We start from the raw sequence: 19,191 nt of genomic DNA on the forward strand, positions 1-19,191 counted from the left end.
ACACTCTTGCAGAGGACCCAGGTTCAATTCCCAGTACCCACATAGTGCCTCACAAGAGTCAGTAACAACTTTCAGAGGATTGGATGCTTTCTCTCCTGCTTCCATAAGTACAAAGCATTCATGTGGTGCATTTCCATACATGCAGGCAGTACAGTTATATAAAAAAAGAAATTTAAACATATATAAAGACTTTTATTTAGAGGAAATGTTGAAAATATGTTTTATATGTCCTTTTATGGTTCTGTGTTCTGGAATTTCTGTGAAACACCAATGAATGAAGTTTGCAGTTTCATAACTTTTTACTTAATGTGTGCCAATATTGACCAAACACATTTGAAGTATTTCTAACAGCATTTTCAATACAGTAGCCACAAGGCTGAATAGGTGGAAATACTAACCTTAGTTATTCTATGTCATTAACATCATTCAGGTCTTTGTGGTTCCTTCAACAATAAGGCAGAAGATGATTTCATGTCAAGTCAGAAAATTCTGGAGAGCACAGCTCAGGCGTTTGCTAACTCCTGGGAGATGATGCCTTGCCCTAAGGGAAGCCCCTCTTCCTGTGTCAGCATTGAAACAGGTGAGAAGCAATGAGAGTCAAACTGTGCCACTAAAAGTTGGTGCTGGTACTGGCAGACTTATGCTGATAACCATCAGAATACATCTGATCCCTTTGTCTCTAGCTAGTATTTGTTATACTGACCCAGTTTTAGAAGAAATAGAGAAGTAGTTTGGTTTGAGTGTGTATCTCAAGAAAACCATTTGTTGTTGGTAATTCATCTCTGTTGTCTTTTACTATACCCTTTCTCTTATACAATTACAAAATACTGAGGTTATGGGCAGGTTTAGAAATTGTTCAATTTGTTTTCCTTTCGTTATTTTAATGGTGAATATGATCATTGGTTTTCAGTGATGTATATCCAAACTGCTTAGACACTTGGTTGGTAATACCAATCCCAACACAGTTCTAACTACAACCTGACATAGGTATGACTCCTGTTTTAGTTTATGGAAGGATTTCATTAATACTATTTTTATTTATTCACATATAAACTCACAGAGGGCATGATGTCGCTATTGGTGACACTTATACAGACATAAACAATAGAGGGTAGAGGCCCTCAATTTCCTAGGGATCACAGATGATACTACAGTCTAAACACATGAAAGCTGTTCACACTGAGCTTCCTCCTATGGCTGTGCAAGTTAGCATGAGTGCCCCATGTCACTCTTTTTCTAAATAATAAATGCAATGAAAGCAAAGCCTACAATTTGTTAGTGCATTATCCAGTTGTTTCTAAATTATTTCATACATGTATGATATATATGTATGTATATATATCATATATATTACATATATATGTATATATGTGTGTGGATATAATTATAATTATATATGATCATATATGTGTATATATAATTATATATATACACATATATATTTAAAACAAAGTCTGGTCATTTTATAATATTATTTTAAATTACTAAGGCAATACCAAATGAAAATATCATCTACTAATTTTGAATTGAAAACTAGTTGGTAAAAGTATTTTTGTATAATTTCTATTTGGGGGAGGGGTTTAAGTGTCACATTACTTAGTTTTGGGTAGTTCAATGAAAGAATTATAAAATTATACGAAAGAGTGAATTTCTTATAAAGAACAGAGTTAATTTATGCTCAGCAGAAAAGAGGCCACCACTTTATAATCTGATTTCCAGTGTATTATATTTGAGTTAATAACAACATAAAATTAAACTCAACTTGGAGATGATGTTATTAATTGTAGTTTCAGGAAAAGTGTAGTGACAGCTTGTGGCTGATTTGTTAGCATGGTGGTCATAGCTGCTTTCTGAGTTTCTTTTGAGTTCAGACTCCTTTACGTTTAAAAACATTATGAGAGGCATTTGCTGTCACTTCCCTTTTTATGGATTTTATTATTGTGAACTTGGCATGGTGGTAGATACTTTTAAGTAAACAAATATCAGTTAAACTCTTTTCAAAAAATAAAGTAAGTGTATTTAGTTCACTTTTATTGATCCTGGTGACACTGCTTTATGCCACATTGGTGTTACCCAGAAGAGGTGGCACGTGAGCCATTTCTGTTACTGTGTGGCACAGAGACACAAGGTATAGTGTACTCCACTTATTTTCATTTTTACATAGAAACTGTGTTTCGGAGAAATAGTAGACGGAGTAGTAGAAAACTAATCATGACGATTTTACCTTTGAGTGTGCTCTGTTCCCACTGTTATTTTAAGCATAATTACAGTGAATTTAATCCATCGCAGGACACTACATTGTGAGCAAAACTCTGCACGGAGGCAGAACTGTGTGAAATACACAGCTTGCCTTTAAGTTAAAGAAACTTTGATGTTGCCGGGGCTAACTTTGTATACTTTCTTCCAGAGAAGTTTGCTGAAAGTAACTGTGAGATTCTTCTCAGTTCAAGTGGGCCTTTTGCTGCCTGTCATCAAACTGTGAACCCCAAATTCTATCATGAGGTATGTGACGGTCTAGCACTTACAGTCTCTATGCAGAAAAGTTTGGAGATTTTGACAAAAGAGTGCACAGCTTAAACATTTTCAAATTACTACTATTGTCAATAGATTAGAGTATATGCTTAAAATTAGTATTAGAGTCGAATAATTTACTGAAGTATGAGATAAACTAACTTTCTGATATTGAAAACTAATCCCAAATGATCAATAGCTCGGATAAGCGTTCCTTTTTGTTTTTCCTAAGTGCGTTAGTACTTAATCAGCCATTTTGAATATCTTAAAACGTTTCTAAATGTCTGAAAGTGCCATTTGATACACATTAAGCTATTATGCTCAGGTTGCCTGGTCTTCTGAATAATGCTAGAATGTAATATGTATTTCCTTCTTATTGGAAAGGAATGCAAAAAATATACGTGCTCCTGTGAAGACAGTCAGGATTGCCTGTGTACAGTTTTAGGGAACTATGTAAAAGCATGTGCTGAAAAAGAAACATACCTCGTGGGATGGAGAGACGGGCTGTGTGGTGAGTAGAGGAGAGGCTGTTGCAGGCCCCTCTGCATGCTTCTCCGCTTGCTGCATGCACCTGTGCTGCGCTGGGGAGACACATGCCTTTATAAACGTAGACCTGATTCTTTCAAAACGTATTTTCTGTTATTTTTTTAAACCTCAGAATCACTGACAAATCTTGAATTTTAGCATTTTGATTCATAATCTTATCTAACACTTTCATTTTTAAGATGATGGGTACTTATAGAAATACGTTCAAAAAACCCCTGAAATTTGTATATAGTTTTCATTTGTAAACTAGAAGCTCAGAAATTGTCTATAAAATATTTTTTGAATATGACATCATAAATATTTACCCTGAGAAAAGAATATTAGCTACCAAAAAAAAATTCCAACAAATTAGGTATGGAAGATGGTACCCATCTTCCAGCCCTTGGAAGTGGGAGGATTGCTCTGAACTTAAGGACAGCCTGGGATACATAGCAAAATCCTGTCTCACAAAATTGGAAAAACAACAAAGTCAGCAGATTTGTGGACACTTATATCCTTTGGATATACTCAGCATTTCATAGTTCACGTGCAACAAGCAATGGGGCCTGGCACATTCCCTCCAAGGTCTCCTCACAGCATAATTCTCCTTTGTCATCAACTTAGCAACAGGGAAACAGGCTTTCTTTTCAATCTCCTCTAATTGTAATGATCTTCTTTGCTGTTTCCCCTCTGCTCCTTCTAATCTGTATTCTATGGTAAATGTCAGATAAATCCTTAAAGTAAAATCACATAGAGTTGGACTGCCTAAAACATGTCAGTTGTTTCTCCTGGTTTAAAGGGTCCTGTAACTCCAGATAACATTCCTGGACTTAGAGATTCCAATCCTAAATGTTTCAGGGTTAGGTTGTTGCCCTGACGTAGAACTACCCTTCTCTAGGAGACAGTGACCTGTTAAGTGACCCAGTTCGCACAGTACAGATCCTAGTTGTGCATGGAGACAATGTGCATCTTGCTTTTTTTATGGCACATGCCACAGTTGCCCTTAGACCTGGAGCATAAGCCACACAAGAGCAGTGTGTATTGCCTAGCCCACCTGTGGGCTTTGTCTGCAGCACCAGCTGAAAAGAAAGAATAAAAAATAAGCCAATGAGAAAATAGGTTTTTTTTCTATACTCGTCACCTATAATCCACTTGGTTCTCTATAAACATCAATGTCAAGGAAGTTTTCTTCCTTAGTGCACACACACACACAGTAACTACTGCTCTTGTCCCTTCCTTGCAGAGGTGTCTTGTCCAACTGGTCTTGTTTTCAACTACAAAGTGAAAACCTGCAACAGTTCTTGTCGATCGCTGTCGGCACGAGACCGAAGCTGCGATGTAGAAGACCTTCCGGTTGACGGATGCACTTGCCCCGACGGAATGTACCAGAATAATGAAGGGAACTGTGTAGAGAAATCTGAGTGTGACTGCTATGTTAATGATGAGATTGTGCAACCAGGCAAATCCATCCTTATTGATGACAATAAATGGTACGTAGTAGGTTACACAGATGCTCATGATGCCACCCACAGCAGATCACAAGGATGCTTCTGACATTGACAAGGGAATGTGTTCTCTTCAGAGAAAGTCACTTGTCGGTATGAAGTCTTCCTCAAATTTACCATATTTTTTCTCATTTTTCACTTATTATTGAGGCTGATCGGAATTTATTTATTGATTGATTGATTATTCTGGGCTCCACTTCATCGTAGTGATCATACATGGTTTGCTCTACTCTGGTTTTAAACATCAGGAGAAATGTGTGCTGGCAGCGTTTATAAACAGGGAACACAAAATGATTTTACACTCAGATAATGAATTACCATCTTAGTATGAAGCATTCTGTAATTACTTGTAAAGTGTCTATGTCTAGGACTTTGTATTAATTGCTATAATTACAAAAGAAAGTAGTCATTACTTTGTACACACAAACTAAGTAAGAGTGCTTGTAAGCACGAAGTTGTAGCCACTGTCTGGGGCATTGGGGGATACTTCCCAGCAGAGGCTGGAATTTGAATTCTCATAAGAACTGATGTTTTTTTCCAGACAAAACTGATGTGTGGAGAATGATTTTTTTTTTTTTTTTTGTGAACAGAATGATATAGCCAATGCTTAAGAAATATTGGGTACAGGGGCTATTGTATAATGTTATGCTAGAAACATCGACAGTGACCAGGCTATGGCTTAGAGTCCCTGTTCACAGACAACTGGTTGGTATTTCATGATAAGCTTTCTTTCGCTCTGTAGTTGTTGCAGAATCAAGTGATTATGAATTACAGGACAGGTCTCCACAGCTATGGAATTTCTCAGTATGTGTGATCCAGACCACCATCAACTCCTGCCAGCACAACTGAGCTAGCTAACACTTCCTTCCTTTCCTATGACTCCCTTTATACCTGTATCACATCCCATGCTCTCTGACCAGGATGTCTAAAGCAACGTTTGGTTGGGCCACTAGCTTTCTTAGAGAAATGACCAACAGTTGCCAAAAGAATAGAACAGCACATTTAAGGCCATTCAAGATCTGGCCCTAATCTATTTCTATTACTTTCTCTCATTGTGTATAATCCTTCCTGCATCCACACAAGATTCTTGGGAGCCTCTGAAACAAGACTTATTCTTTCTGCTATCAGTTTTTCATATTCTCAGGTAGGCTAGATTCTGTCGCTAAACTTTTCATGATGTCCGTGGACATTCATTGAACTAGCACATTCTTAATAAGGTGATACCTTAACTTTTGGCAAAGCTTATACATATTCTTGTTACTGAGTCACATTTATACAATTACCCTTAAACATTAATGTTTAAAGGATATAAAGTATATGGTTTTGTTTTATTTCTAGTGTCTGTCAGGATGGATTGCTTCATTGCCAAACCCCCCTTGATTTAACTCTACGTAAGTGTTTTTATTGCTGTTGTTGTTATTGTTTGGTTTCCCACCTTGCCTTCTCTGATCCTCTTCTCTCCTCACATCTGTCTGTCATCTATCTATCTGTCTGTCTATCTATCTATCTATCTATCTATCTGTCTGTCTGTCTATCTGTCTACCTACCTACATATCTATTCTTTCTATCATCTTTTATCATCTCTCTATCTCATGATTTCTTTAGCTCATTTCTATCACTATTTCTATCTCTCTATCATTATTACTCTCTTTTTATCTCTGTCTCATTTCTCCATATCTAGCTCAATTTGTCTATCTCCATCTATCTTCAAGTCTATCTATCTTTCTCTATCTATACCTCTCCCTATCCATATCTCTAACTTATCTCTTTATCTCTATTTTTATCTCTATCTCTAGTCCTCTATCCTCTATCCCCTCTGTCTCCACCCCCTACACACACACACACACACACACACACAAAGCATCCTGGGCTGTCCTTGAAAGGATAACAGTCCTTCTACCTCAGCATCTCAAATGCTGGAGATACAGGCATGTGCCAGAACTTCTACTTCTTAAATACAGTGGTCAAAGTCAGTTCAGGAGCTCTATATTAACAACCCTGTGTTTGTATCTTGCAGAAAACTGTTCCAGAGGGGCTGAATATATAGACTGCAAAGATCCCAAGGCACAGAGAAGGACTGAAAGGACATGTGCTACCCGAAACATACCCGATTTTGAGGTGAGTAACATGACATCAGAGTGGAGCCTTCTAAAACTATAAATCTTTCAGGGTAGATAGAAGCTACAGTTTATCAGAAAATAATTAGATCATTTGTGTGTATGCATGATCTCTTGTACTTCCCAAATGTGAGCCTGAGATGAACATTATCTGTATTGATGCACTTAAATTGAAACCAATGGTGTGCCATGATGACAGAAGTATTGATTCTCATGTTTTCTTACAGGGTGACTTGCCTTGCAAACGTGGGTGCTACTGTCCTGTAGGAATGGTCCGTAATTCTAAAGGGATATGTATACATCCTGATGACTGCCCCTGCTCTTTTGGTGACAGAGAATATGAACAAGGAAGTGTTACTTCTGTTGGCTGCAATGAGTGGTGAGTAACAAAGAATTCACAATTTATTAGTTTTGGATATCTACAAGTAGGTAGGTAGTTTGCTGTTATTTTTCATGGGTACGAGGAACACATATGTAGGGCTATTTCAAAGAACAATGGCCAACTCAAGTTAGCAAAGCATTTCATGTTTTGCAGTACGAACTTTGCATAATATCATACTTCATGAACATTAGACAATATAGGGAATATGCTTATGATATTTAAACTAAGAAACATTTTATGATTCTTTACAAATCAATGAAATATATGAACCATGGCAGAATAATTATTACTCTTCCATATTCTTTTTTCAGTACTTGCATAAAAGGGTCTTGGAACTGTACCCAAAATGAGTGTCAGTCAACTTGCCATGTCTACGGAGAAGGACATTTTAGAACTTTTGATGGAGAAACTTACAGCTTTGATGGGCTCTGCCAGTATACATTCCTTGAGGTATATTTTATAATAAGTTTTCCTATCCTTCATAATCATTCTTCATATGCTCATGAGTACAGGGGGATTTTATTTTCAAAACTTGGACTTTTAAAAAAAAAGAGATCCTGATATGTTTCTAGAAGGGAGAGTGTTTTCCAAGGTGATGCTGGCTCCGGCAACTTTGCTGACTTCTGGCATGGCTTCATTAGATGTATGATTGTGGGCACATTAAGATATCTGTGTTTAAGATTCTAGATCTATAAAATACACATGGAAATAGCCCCTACTTGTAGCCAAATGGGAGCACACATTGTGGCCCACACTAAGTGCTTAGTGAGTGTTAGATTCTATGATTCTAGTTGTAGCAGTAACAAAGGAGACTGGAGCTCCCCAAGTGCTTCCTTGCCAAGAAAATTGATAGAATTTAATCTTGTTAAATCATTGTAATACTAAAATGACTACTATTGCTCCTATAATTCAGATAGAGACAGGGAGATTTAAATGAATTAAGGTGATCCTACTATTAATAAGAGATGGTCATAGTTAAAGAATGAAATATCTGATTTCAGCTTATACTTTTGAGATGCAAGTAAGCTCCTTCCTAGGTATCATCTAATGGATGTTTTGTTGTTGATTAGTTATGATTGACTATCAATTTTATATAAAACACTAAAGAAAATGAACCTTTAACTATTTGTAAAATTCAAAAGCAAACCAATGGCATATATATATATATATATATATATATATATATATATATATATGACTTAAGTACTGTACATCTATAGTAAAGTCTGGCCTTGTGTGAAATCAATGGAATTGGTTTTGAATCAGAACAGGCTAATTAGAGCCAACTCTGCCAGCTGCCTGGCCATAAATACAGTCAAGCTGATACATTTTAGGAATTCTTTATCATAGTATATCATGTAGTCAGTTTAAGAGACCATCAGACGGGGATGTCACAGTTGAGGCCTATGTTCCTGACATTAATAAACTATTATAATTTACTTTTAACAGGATTACTGTGGCCAAGAAAATGGCACATTCCGTATTTTAATCGAGAGTGTCCCTTGCTGTGAAAATGGGCTCACCTGCTCCAGAAAAATCATCGTGGCTCTCCAGGTGTGATACGACTCCTTTCTAATGTCCTCTCAGATTGTGAGCTTCTAACTGAAAGGGCTCTTGGTAAAAATCTTCCTTCTAATTTATAGGATCAGAACATCATCTTACAAGATGGCAAAGTAACAGCAGTTCAAACTGCTGAAAGTACGGATTGCAGCGAGCGCAGTGCAAACTTGTACTCAATCCACACAGTCGGCCTGTATCTGATTGTTAAGCTTCTGAATGGAATCATCCTGATTTGGGATAAATACACAAAAGTATCTGTTATCCTGGACCCAAGCTGGCAGGTATAGACCTCTCTCACAAACTGGGGAAGTGAACAATTAAAGACTTGTCTTCATAGGCTGGTGGGGTGCTGATGGAGGGATCAATTCTCTTTAGTTACCATTAATTATACTCAAATGATCAAATCTCTTAGGAGTGTGAACACAGTCAAATGAGGTGTTCTCGTCTAATCATGTCTGCTTTCTTGAGATTATCACATGACATGATTTTAAGGTAATTACACGTTTTGAATTAAGAACATTTCCTTGCAGTAGATATTCTAAGAGTGGGTGTATGCATGCACAATTACTTTTAAAAATCACAAATATAATTATTTTTCATTCCCCAAAACATTTATCATACCAGATGTGGTGGCACATGCCTTTAATCCCAGCACTCAAGAGGCAAAGCCAGGTGGTTCTCTGTGAATTGGAGGCTACCCTGGTCTAATGATCAAATCTCTTAGGAGTGTGAGCACAGTCAAATGAGGCGTTCTAGTCTAATCATGTCTGCTTTCTTGAGATTATCACATGACATGATTTTAAGGTAATTACACGTCTTGAATTAAGAACATTTCCTTGCAGTAGATATTCTAAGAGTGAGTGTATGCATGCACAATTACTTTTAAAAATCACAAATATAATTATTTTTCATTTCCCAAAAAGTTTATCATACCAGATGTGGTGGCACATGCCTTTAATCCCAGCACTCAAGAGGCAAAGCCAGGTGGTTCTCTGTGAATTGGAGGCTACCCTGGTCTACATAGTCTGTTCCAGGACAGCCAAGGCTATGTCATAGAAAGACCTCCCTACCAAAAAATTATTATGCAATGTATTAAATCATTTTGTAAAATAAGATGCCTTGAATTAAATAGGAGCTTGTTGCTCACAAATTCTGATTCTTTTAAAAAATAGAATTCAATATGGTAGAGAATTTATAACTGTGATGTTTCTATCATCTGTCTGCCTATCTATCATCCATCTATCTATCTATCTATCTATCTATCTATCTATCTATCAATCTATCATCTATCTATGTATCATCCATCAATCTATCATCTATCTGTCATCTATCTATCATCTATCTATCATCTATCTATCATCTAGCTACCATCTATAATCTACTACCTACCTATTTGATATATCTATATTTTCAACTTTTTACTAGTCCTTTCACTTGTTAGTTTCATACAGTATTATATAAAGTAAGTAATTTTCATGGAAGTAGGTAATGTGTTTGCACACAGTCTCTCGTACATGCTTTCCTCCTCCTCTTCCCCTCCTTCCTACCTCCCGTGAGTCCTCACTGTCACCTACATCCCATCAAGCCCCCTCTTCCCTAACTTCCTACCATCATTCTGTTGGGCCTTACGTTGACTCTATTACTTAGCCATTGTGAGTGGTGTTTCCGATAAATACTGGAGTGAAAATAGCTTTGGGTAGCTGAGTCACCTGAAAGGTCTGTTTTTACTTTTTCGACAGACCTCCAAGCTGATTGCCATGGTGGCTGCTGTGGTTTGTCTTCTGTCAGCAGAGTGTACTGTCCCTTTCCATCCACATTGTTTAGCATTTGGTATCACTTGTCCTCTTGATGACTACCATTTAGTCTGGGGTGAGATGGACTCCAATATAGTTGTAATTTAAATTTTTTGATGCCTAGTACATTAGTTATTTTAGGTAGCTATTCAGTCTTGCCAGCACCAGTTGTTGAAGGCAGTTACTGACAAATTTAAATCAGCTGTGTAGCTTTCTTTCCGAGTCCTCTCTTCTCTTCTCTTCTCTTCTCTTCTCTTCTCTTCTCTTCTCTTCTCTTCTCTTCTCTTCTCTTCTCTTCTCTTCTCTGCCTTTGCTCACATTTCTGGTTTTCTGCTAAGAGCGAGGGTATTGTTTTTATTGGTATGGGTTTCTCTTACAACTTGAAATCAGATATGGTGATTCCTGTCAGCATCATCCTTTTTTGTTCAGGATTGTTTGGCAACCCAGGATATTCTGTGCTTTCATGAAAGTATTAGGATTTTTCTGTTTATTTTAAGAATGGTATTGAGACGTTTATTTGTATTAATTGAATCTGCAGATTGCCTTTGGTAGGATGGCTATTTTCACAATGTTAATTCTTCCAATCCATAGGCATAGTAATCCCATGTTTTCATTTTAAAGGGAGGTCCTTTTATTTCCTTGCTTAGGTTTCTTCCGTCTTTTTTATTTTCCTCAAATATCTTTCTCAGAATGTTTGATAGGTAATGTGCTGGCTAGATTTATGTCAACTTAACAAAACTTGACAAGCTAGAGTCACTAGAAAGGAGGGAGCCTCAATTGAGAAAATGCCTCAATAAAATCAGGCTGTAAGCAAGCCTGTAAGGCATTTTCTTAAGTGGTGACTGATGGTGGAGGGCCCAGCCTATCGTGAGTGGAGGCACCTTGGGTTGTTGGTCCTGAGTTCTACAAGGAAGCACACTGAGTAAGCCACAAGGAGCAAGCCAGTAAGTAACATTCCTCCATGGCCTCTGAATCAGCTCCTGCCTCCATGTTCCTGCCTTGTTTGAGTACCTGTCCTGACTTTCCTTTGGTAATAAACACTAATCTGGAATCGTAAGCCAAATAAACCCATTCCTGCTCAATTTGCTTTTAGTTGTAGTGTTTTATTACAGCAATGGTAACCCTGACTAGAATGATTGTTATCTAAGAAGACTTCTGTCTTTTTACATTAGCTTTTTACATTAGCATTTACATTACATTAGCATTTACATTAGCATTTACATTTTTATATTAGCATTTACATCTTGCCATACTATTAAAGGTGTTTATCAGTTATCTGGCAGAGTCTTTATGTATTTTTCTCCAAATGAAAGTATTTTGACTTCTTCCTTTCCTATGTGTATCCTTTTAATTTTCTCCCCTTTCCTTTATTTCTCTAGCTAAGACCTTGAGTGCAATATTAAATAAGAAGAAAGTGCACACACATGTCTTGTTCCTAACAACAGTAAAAATTCATCCAGTTTCCCCCATTTATTGTAATGGTTATAGGTTCACAATACATAGAAGTTGTTATTTTGGGATAAATTTCATCTATTCCAAGTCTTCTCAGGGCTCTTACCCTAAGGGGATGTTGGGTTTTTTTTCAAAAGCCTTTTCTCTATAGAGATGACCATGTGAGTTGTCCTGGTGTTCATCATTTGATCTATTATTTATAATGTATTTTATTTATGTTTTAATATATTATGCTTAATAATATATTATGTATAATATATTTACTGACTTGCATATGTTGCTCTATCTCTGTATCTATAAAATGAAAGCAACTTGACCATGCAATTGATCTCATACTGTGATTTTTGCCCCTTTAATCAACACAGAACAAAGTGTGTGGTCTTTGTGGAAATAACAATGGTGATCTTAAGGATGACTTCACAACAAGGCACTCTTCAGTAGCTTCAGGAACACTGGAATTTGCAAACAGCTGGAAAACAACTCAGGAGTGTTCAGATACAATAACTCAAAGCTTCCCGTGTGATTCGAACCCATACTGCAAAGCCTGGGCTGAGAAGAAATGTGAGATTATCAGGGATAACACCTTCAGAGACTGCCACAGCAAGGTAGTGCTGCTCCGGACATCACTGCTCATGTGGGTCCTACCCACACTGTTCTGGGCATCACTGGTCACATGGGTCCTTCCCAGATATTCATGTGTCATACTCTGTCTAGGTGGACCCCACGACTTACTACAATGCATGTATTGAAGAAGCCTGTTCATGTGACATGGAAGGGAAGTACCTTGGCTTCTGTACTGCTGTGGCAATGTATGCAGAGGCGTGCAATGCAGCCGGAGTCTGTGTCTCGTGGAGAAAGCCAAATCTTTGCCGTAAGTGAACTTTGGTTTTCTAAAAGTTGTAGTTAGACAAGGCTGTTTTCATAAATGACTGTTCTTCCTCTCAGATTTCCTATTAAGCACTTATTCTCAAATCTAAAGAGGGTTGAAAGCTCCCTAATGTATGTGTTCATGATGGTGAAAATACCCAACAAAAATAATACAAGGCATAACGTTTCGTGTTCAACTTTAGTTAGAAAGAAGTCCTTTTGTTCATAGAGGAAGTGTATGTAATACTGGGTGGAAAATACATCCCCTCCCTTGATGAATGATGAGGTTGGGTATTCATGTGCCCTAGGCATGAGCTTTAGATACTACTCTTGGTTGAAATTCCCACATATATTTCGTTGACACACCACCTTACTGAAAATGAACTTGAATATTAAATGAATCTCTATACACAGAGCCACAGAACCATAATAGAAATAAATCAGCCCTTTCCCCTGTAAGCAAGGCATGATGGGAGATGTTTTAAATAAATTAGAAGCATTGACAAGATAAACATTAAATGCCACTTACAAGGTTCAGTGATATGTCAAACCTCTTTAATTACTTTATTTGAAGAATACTATACCTTAAAAGAGCTTAATTTTCTCAGAATCTTAGTGAAACAGAAAATTCACTGTAGCCCAGGCTCTTCCAAAACTCCTTATCTATGTAAGGACAAGGCTGGCCCCTTGGTCTTGTACAATTCTCCTGGGGAAGCTTCTTCAGCGATTGGATTATAGAAGTGAACCACCAGCACGCTTATCAGTTTGTCCCCCCACAAAGGGATTGCCTAAGACCATCAGAAAACACGGGTATTTACACTATGATTTGTAACAGTAGCAAACTTACAGTTATGAAGTAGCAATGAAATAATTTTATGGTTGGAGGTCACCACAGCATGAGGAACGGTATTAAATGGTTGCAGCATCACTGACTGAGAACCAGTGATCCAGATGATGGCTTAACATATCTCCAGATGAACTGTAAAAGGAAAAGAGGCAACTAAGTCTGTAAGCAGCCCCTATGTGTGTACTGTGTTGGACTATATGGCAATTTAGATTAATCCAAAGACACTTGGTGAGGTGAATGACACATATTTAGCCTGTCACTGGTGTCATCTAGGATCCTTGGGAAAAAAAAAGGAGAAAGAGGGGAGAGGGGAGAGGAATTGTGTGAGGAGGGAAGGGGTAGCTGGAGGAGGGGGTCAGCAAATAGGATGTAAAGTGAATAAATAAATTAACGGACAAAAAAGAAACATGAATCAAAACTATTTTGGAACTCAAAAGGTGGGGACTGCCATCCTAGGAATGAAAGTAAATTTGCTGCAATTCATTCACAGCTGTGTATTGTGACTACTACAACGCCCCTGGGGAGTGCAGCTGGCACTACGAACCCTGTGGTACAGTGACAGCCAAAACGTGCAAAGATCAGGTTATTGGCCAGAGGTTGTCTTCACTTTTAGAAGGTAAGGAAGGCATACTCGAAGAGGCAGGAAAATGCTGCTGTCTTTAAAACTAAAGACTATGGGTTTCCCTCAACTCAGTGTCTGAGGTCTGTAATTGAATGAAGTCATTTTTATTTTAGAGCTGGTTCTATAGAACCTTTTATTTAGATGTCGATGTCCTTTCTGGGGCAGAAGATGATGATGTGGCCCTGGTGTCAGACACATAGGTGTGTCAAACCGTAGGCACTGGATTTTTTTTTTTTTTTTTACTGTGACAATGGGATCGTCTCTCTCTTGGAAAAATACACATTTGGAAGTGTCATCCACAGTCAAAGGGTATATCTAACCAAAGCCCGCTTTATGTTTACGTGCATATCAACAAAGTAGCAAATCATTCAGGAAAAACTTGACTATACTTGAGAACAAAACCTAAAATTGACTATAGCTATTACATTATATGAGCTTGGTGGTACCTCAGTCCTATGCCCCTCACACATTGGTGGGAGCGATGTCTTGTTGCCGTAACTACAGAAGTGTACAATTAAGTACGACTAGTTTCAGCAGCTGGAGATGAACTGTGGGTTATTGTTCCTTGCAGGTTGTTATGCCAAGTGTCCAGAAAATGCACCCTACCTGGACGAGAACACTATGAAATGTGTCCAATTATCCCAGTGTAGCTGCTTCTACAACGATGTCATACCAGCAGGGGGCGCTGTTGTGGATGACTGTGGAAGAACATGGTACGTTCTGTGCTACTTTCCAATGACTTTGTATGTAGAAAAAAAGTTCTGTGACTTTGTATGTAGAAAAAAAGTCACAACCACTGAGTGGTTTGCAAAAATCTTCAAATCTTATGAGAAGGCAGCAGAAAAAGTCGTTATATAGTTTGGGATAAAGACTGTAATTCAAGAGCTAGAGATCACGTTTGCAGGCTTTCGGTGATGAGACTGTACTAGGGCAACATGCTTACTACGTAATGAAACTGAGGTTGGCAATTGAAAACGTAGCTTAGCTGCTTGACCGTAAATCATTCAGTAGTACTGTAGACTCTGCAGTGAAATGTGTAGGCAGGCATAGCGGCTTGGTGAGCACACCAGCAACGGGGCTCAGTGCACTCCACAGGAGGAGATTAGCGCTCATTGTCCTGAGTTCCTAAAAGCCTGATTCCAGGAGTCAGGAGAGGATTCAGACTCACTCTTTTCCTTTTCCAACTTAACTTTCAGCTCCTGTTCTGCCGGCGAGTTGGATTGCAGCGGTGAGTGAGGACTTGTTTTATTCCAGTTCATTTAGGAAATGTGAGAGGCGGGGACACGGGCTCCTTTGTAGGGCACAAAGCAGAAGCACACAGCCACACCTTTTGACTGCCTGGGATTTGGGGCTGGCACCGTTCCAGCCCGCGTGGCTGTTGATAGAGAATCACTCTTTAAGCGAGGGCTGCAAGGACATTTCAAGTAACTTTCAATGGTGGCTAATACTTGTGAGTGTTCTCCTTCCTGTATGCATGCCCAGACATCTGCACATTTAGGGAATTAAGAGGCTGAAGAGGTATCAGTCAAGGCAGTTTAATGAAGTAATGGAGCAGAAACAAAATAGGAAAGATAAAAGCGTATTCAGGGTATCTTGAGAAAAACATACATTAAGGATGTGTCTTGAACTCAGGGTGCTTAGCAATACAGGGCTTATGCTACCAAGACAGGGCAAAGGCTTGGGTTCAGTCTCCAGAACCTCAATAAAGCATACAGAAAACCCCAAAGAGTTGCGAAAGAGCTCACGAACTATCCCTACTTTGTATTAAGAACAGTAGGACATAAAAACAAGATGTTGCTTTTACATGACTTAAGGTATAGTGTTTTGTCAATATTTTCAATTCCTGCCAATAATGGTTATCTGTATTCATTTCAGAAACTCCTACAAATTCAACGACAACAGGTAAAGTTACAATTCGGCTTCAAATGTGAGCCTGATCTTGGTGTCAATAACCCTATATTTATAGTTTCATATAAAACTGTGCCAGTAAAAATAACATTGGCAAACCAGCTGGTATCAATGTAAATTAAAATTGTTTCCAGAAAATACCAGAATATCATCTCATTATATTTCTGCAAATTAAGTCAGGAAAGTAATTACAACTTGCCATAAATATTCCATGTCGCTTAGTTAAATATCAACACGAGTTCAACATTTTTTGGTGATAATTCATTAATTGGTAAATGAAGTGTGTGGTATCTTAATGATATAAATATTTGAAAATTATAATCACACCTAGAGATGTTTTGAAAATGGAATTAGTTCATTCCCTAGTCTTAAATCCTGTCTTTATATTATTCAGTAGAGATGTTTAATTTATGTGCATGTAAGAGAAGTCCTTGGGCAAATTAACTTAATTTTGAGACGTTGAGTTTACTGGTAGTTTGAACACACTTGCAGTTGCTACAGCACACTCCTCCCTTGTGTAGCTTAGAAGGGATATTATTTCCTGTTAACTTATGTTTGGAGGTCACAAAAATCAATAGGTTGGAGACCTTAGACACCAGTAATAAAGTTAGATGACCTGGTCTAAGTGCTGTTGACACTATAGACACTGGTGCCTACTTTGATGAGATCCACTTCTCACATATCATGTTTCTGAACTATATTTCTTGATCGCTATTTAATCTTTATAAAGTTCTGGTAGGTTCAGCTGGCTGATGATGACAGAAAATAATTAAGTTTTAATTTTTGTGGACACATACTATGTAGTGCCACATATACTGATTTACATATGACAGTGGTATGTGTCACTTCTACAGATCATTTTTATGATGTCTAATTTTAGTGGAAGACAAGATATATCTTGAAAGAAATTTCCTAGCAAAGATTCCTCAACTAACCTGTTTTTCTACATCCTATGTTCCCACACAGTTTCTACGGCCACGACTACTTCTGTATTAAGCACATCCGCCGGTAAATAAAAATAAAATGTTCTCTGTGATTTTTAGTTTGTACACTGATGGCAGAGTGAGTGTACAGCCCAGGCACATAAGTCCTGCCTCTAATCTGTCTTCACTTATTCATTTGCTAAATGTTTATGCTAAGAAGCAGGGTTTCCTTCTGGTTAAACTGAGAAGGAGGACTACTGTCCCTATGGTCATCTCTCCCAAATGAACACTTTGTTGGGAAGCAGCAATGACGCTACCAAACTCTGCTAACATTTTCACTCAGGCCCCATGGGTTACTTTTAAGCCATGATTAGTGGATTTCAAAAATATGTTGTAATATGTAAACAGTCTGACCAGTGAGCCTGACAGATGCAATTTAATACTTCATATACATTTTGGAGCTCATATCTAAATGAATACTGTTTAAGCTTTGTCTAGCTATGCGGAATTAATCTACATTTCCAAAACATTTGTCTCCTCTACATAGCAGTGACAACGAGGGCCAGCAGCTCCACCTCAGGTAAGTTGCTGATAGTGGGAATTTCAGACCCACCCATCTTTCCGTCCAAGGCCTGTGCCTTTGCAATGATGGTGTGTGAGGAAGTACATACATTTCTGTCTTTGAAAAAACAGTGTTAGAAAACTTTTTTGTTGTTGTTCAGAAAAAAAAAATCGCACACAATGTTTTCCAAATTTTGCTAGTAATTTCTAATCTTTAGAATGTTGTTCCCCAAAACCTAGGGTAACTTGTATATAATATGAACATGGGTTTGGTTGTGTATTTGAACTACTAAGGTCTAAATTCTCCCATGCAGTGTTCCTAGTTTAGCCACCAAGAGCACTGAGTAGTCTTCAGTGCCTTAGCAAATGAAAATATGAGAAACACTTGTGGAGAACAAGTGGCTAACCAATGTATCACTATGACTTTATACCCTTATGCATATGCACACACACATACACATGCATGCACACACATACATGCGCACACACACATGCACACACACACATGCATGCAGGCACACAAACACACACTCATGCACATAGGCACACATACATGCACAAACACGTGCGCACACACACGCGCACAGACACAGACACACACACACACACAAACAGACACACACACACCATTAAGAAAATCGTACACTGTTTCTGAAACAACTCCTTAACTATGATCAGGGACTCCTTGCACCAGCCTTCTGGACTTCACTTCCTTCTGTGAATTACTCATTTCTTGAAGTTATTTGCCCTGGTTTTCTATTCTAGTATTCACAACTACACCTAGGGCGGAGCTATGGAATGGTGTCAAGCAAATATTTTAATGAAGAATGGTAACTTTAATGGGTTGAAAATTTTAATGATTTTTTTTTTTTTTTTTTTTTTTTTTTTTTTTGGATTTTCGAGACAGGATTTCTCTGTGTAGTCCTGGCTGTCCTGGAACTCACTCTGTAGACCAGGGTAGCCTTGAACTCAGAAATCTGCCTGCCTCTGCCTCCCTAGTGCTGGGATTAAAGGCGTGTGCCACCACCACCCGGCTGAAAATTTTAACTGTAACATTTTGTATTTTAAAAAAGAAAATTAATAACTCAGCTTCCACATTTCAGCATAGAGTTTCAGGTAATGATTAGATGGATGGATAGTCTGAATATTATTTAAGCTAATAAATCCTTAAACTTGTATGTTTTATTTACTGAAGATAATCTTTCTTCTATACAATAAAACATATAAAACCAAGGAGATTTATAGTTTATAAAGTCATATAATATAGAATTATGAACATAATTTAAAACATTTTATAATGCTTAGTGTTATTTATTTGATAATCATTATCTTTTATATACAAATAAAATGAGTTTGGGTGAGGAAAAATAATAGCAGTTACCTGTAACAAAATATCAACCCTCAGGGCTGTGAGATAGCTTGACTATAAGAAGGAATAGCCATCAAGCTTGAGGACCTGAGGCTGATCTCTGGAATCCATGTGGTGGAAAGAAAGAGCCAACTATGACAGGTTGTCTCTGTCTGCCACAAGTGTGATATGGCATGTAACCCATAAATGAATGACAAAGTTAAAAACAGCTGTGATATCACTGAAACTCCAGCTGCACACTTAATTCTT

At 37.8% G+C, this 19,191-nt stretch overlaps 1 protein-coding gene across 1 annotated transcript in view; it reads left to right on the forward strand.

The window, feature by feature from the left end:
• Muc19 (mucin 19, oligomeric) overlaps positions 1-19,191 on the forward strand; it is a 75,932-nt gene that overhangs the window by 14,022 nt on the left and 42,719 nt on the right. The window contains exons 15-32 of the mRNA XM_076912313.1: positions 431-580; positions 2,408-2,502; positions 2,896-3,022; positions 4,280-4,526; positions 5,880-5,932; positions 6,559-6,659; positions 6,886-7,037; positions 7,352-7,490; positions 8,490-8,594; positions 8,684-8,881; positions 12,211-12,450; positions 12,560-12,716; positions 14,050-14,175; positions 14,753-14,894; positions 15,378-15,409; positions 16,057-16,083; positions 17,056-17,097; positions 17,563-17,592. Of these exons, the coding sequence (XP_076768428.1) occupies positions 431-580; positions 2,408-2,502; positions 2,896-3,022; positions 4,280-4,526; positions 5,880-5,932; positions 6,559-6,659; positions 6,886-7,037; positions 7,352-7,490; positions 8,490-8,594; positions 8,684-8,881; positions 12,211-12,450; positions 12,560-12,716; positions 14,050-14,175; positions 14,753-14,894; positions 15,378-15,409; positions 16,057-16,083; positions 17,056-17,097; positions 17,563-17,592 (2,163 nt within the window). The remainder of the gene's footprint in view (positions 1-430; positions 581-2,407; positions 2,503-2,895; positions 3,023-4,279; positions 4,527-5,879; positions 5,933-6,558; positions 6,660-6,885; positions 7,038-7,351; positions 7,491-8,489; positions 8,595-8,683; positions 8,882-12,210; positions 12,451-12,559; positions 12,717-14,049; positions 14,176-14,752; positions 14,895-15,377; positions 15,410-16,056; positions 16,084-17,055; positions 17,098-17,562; positions 17,593-19,191) is intronic.

The sequence above is a fragment of the Arvicanthis niloticus genome, chromosome 13 (genome assembly GCF_011762505.2).
Source record: "Arvicanthis niloticus isolate mArvNil1 chromosome 13, mArvNil1.pat.X, whole genome shotgun sequence".
NCBI lineage: Eukaryota > Metazoa > Chordata > Mammalia > Rodentia > Muridae > Arvicanthis > Arvicanthis niloticus.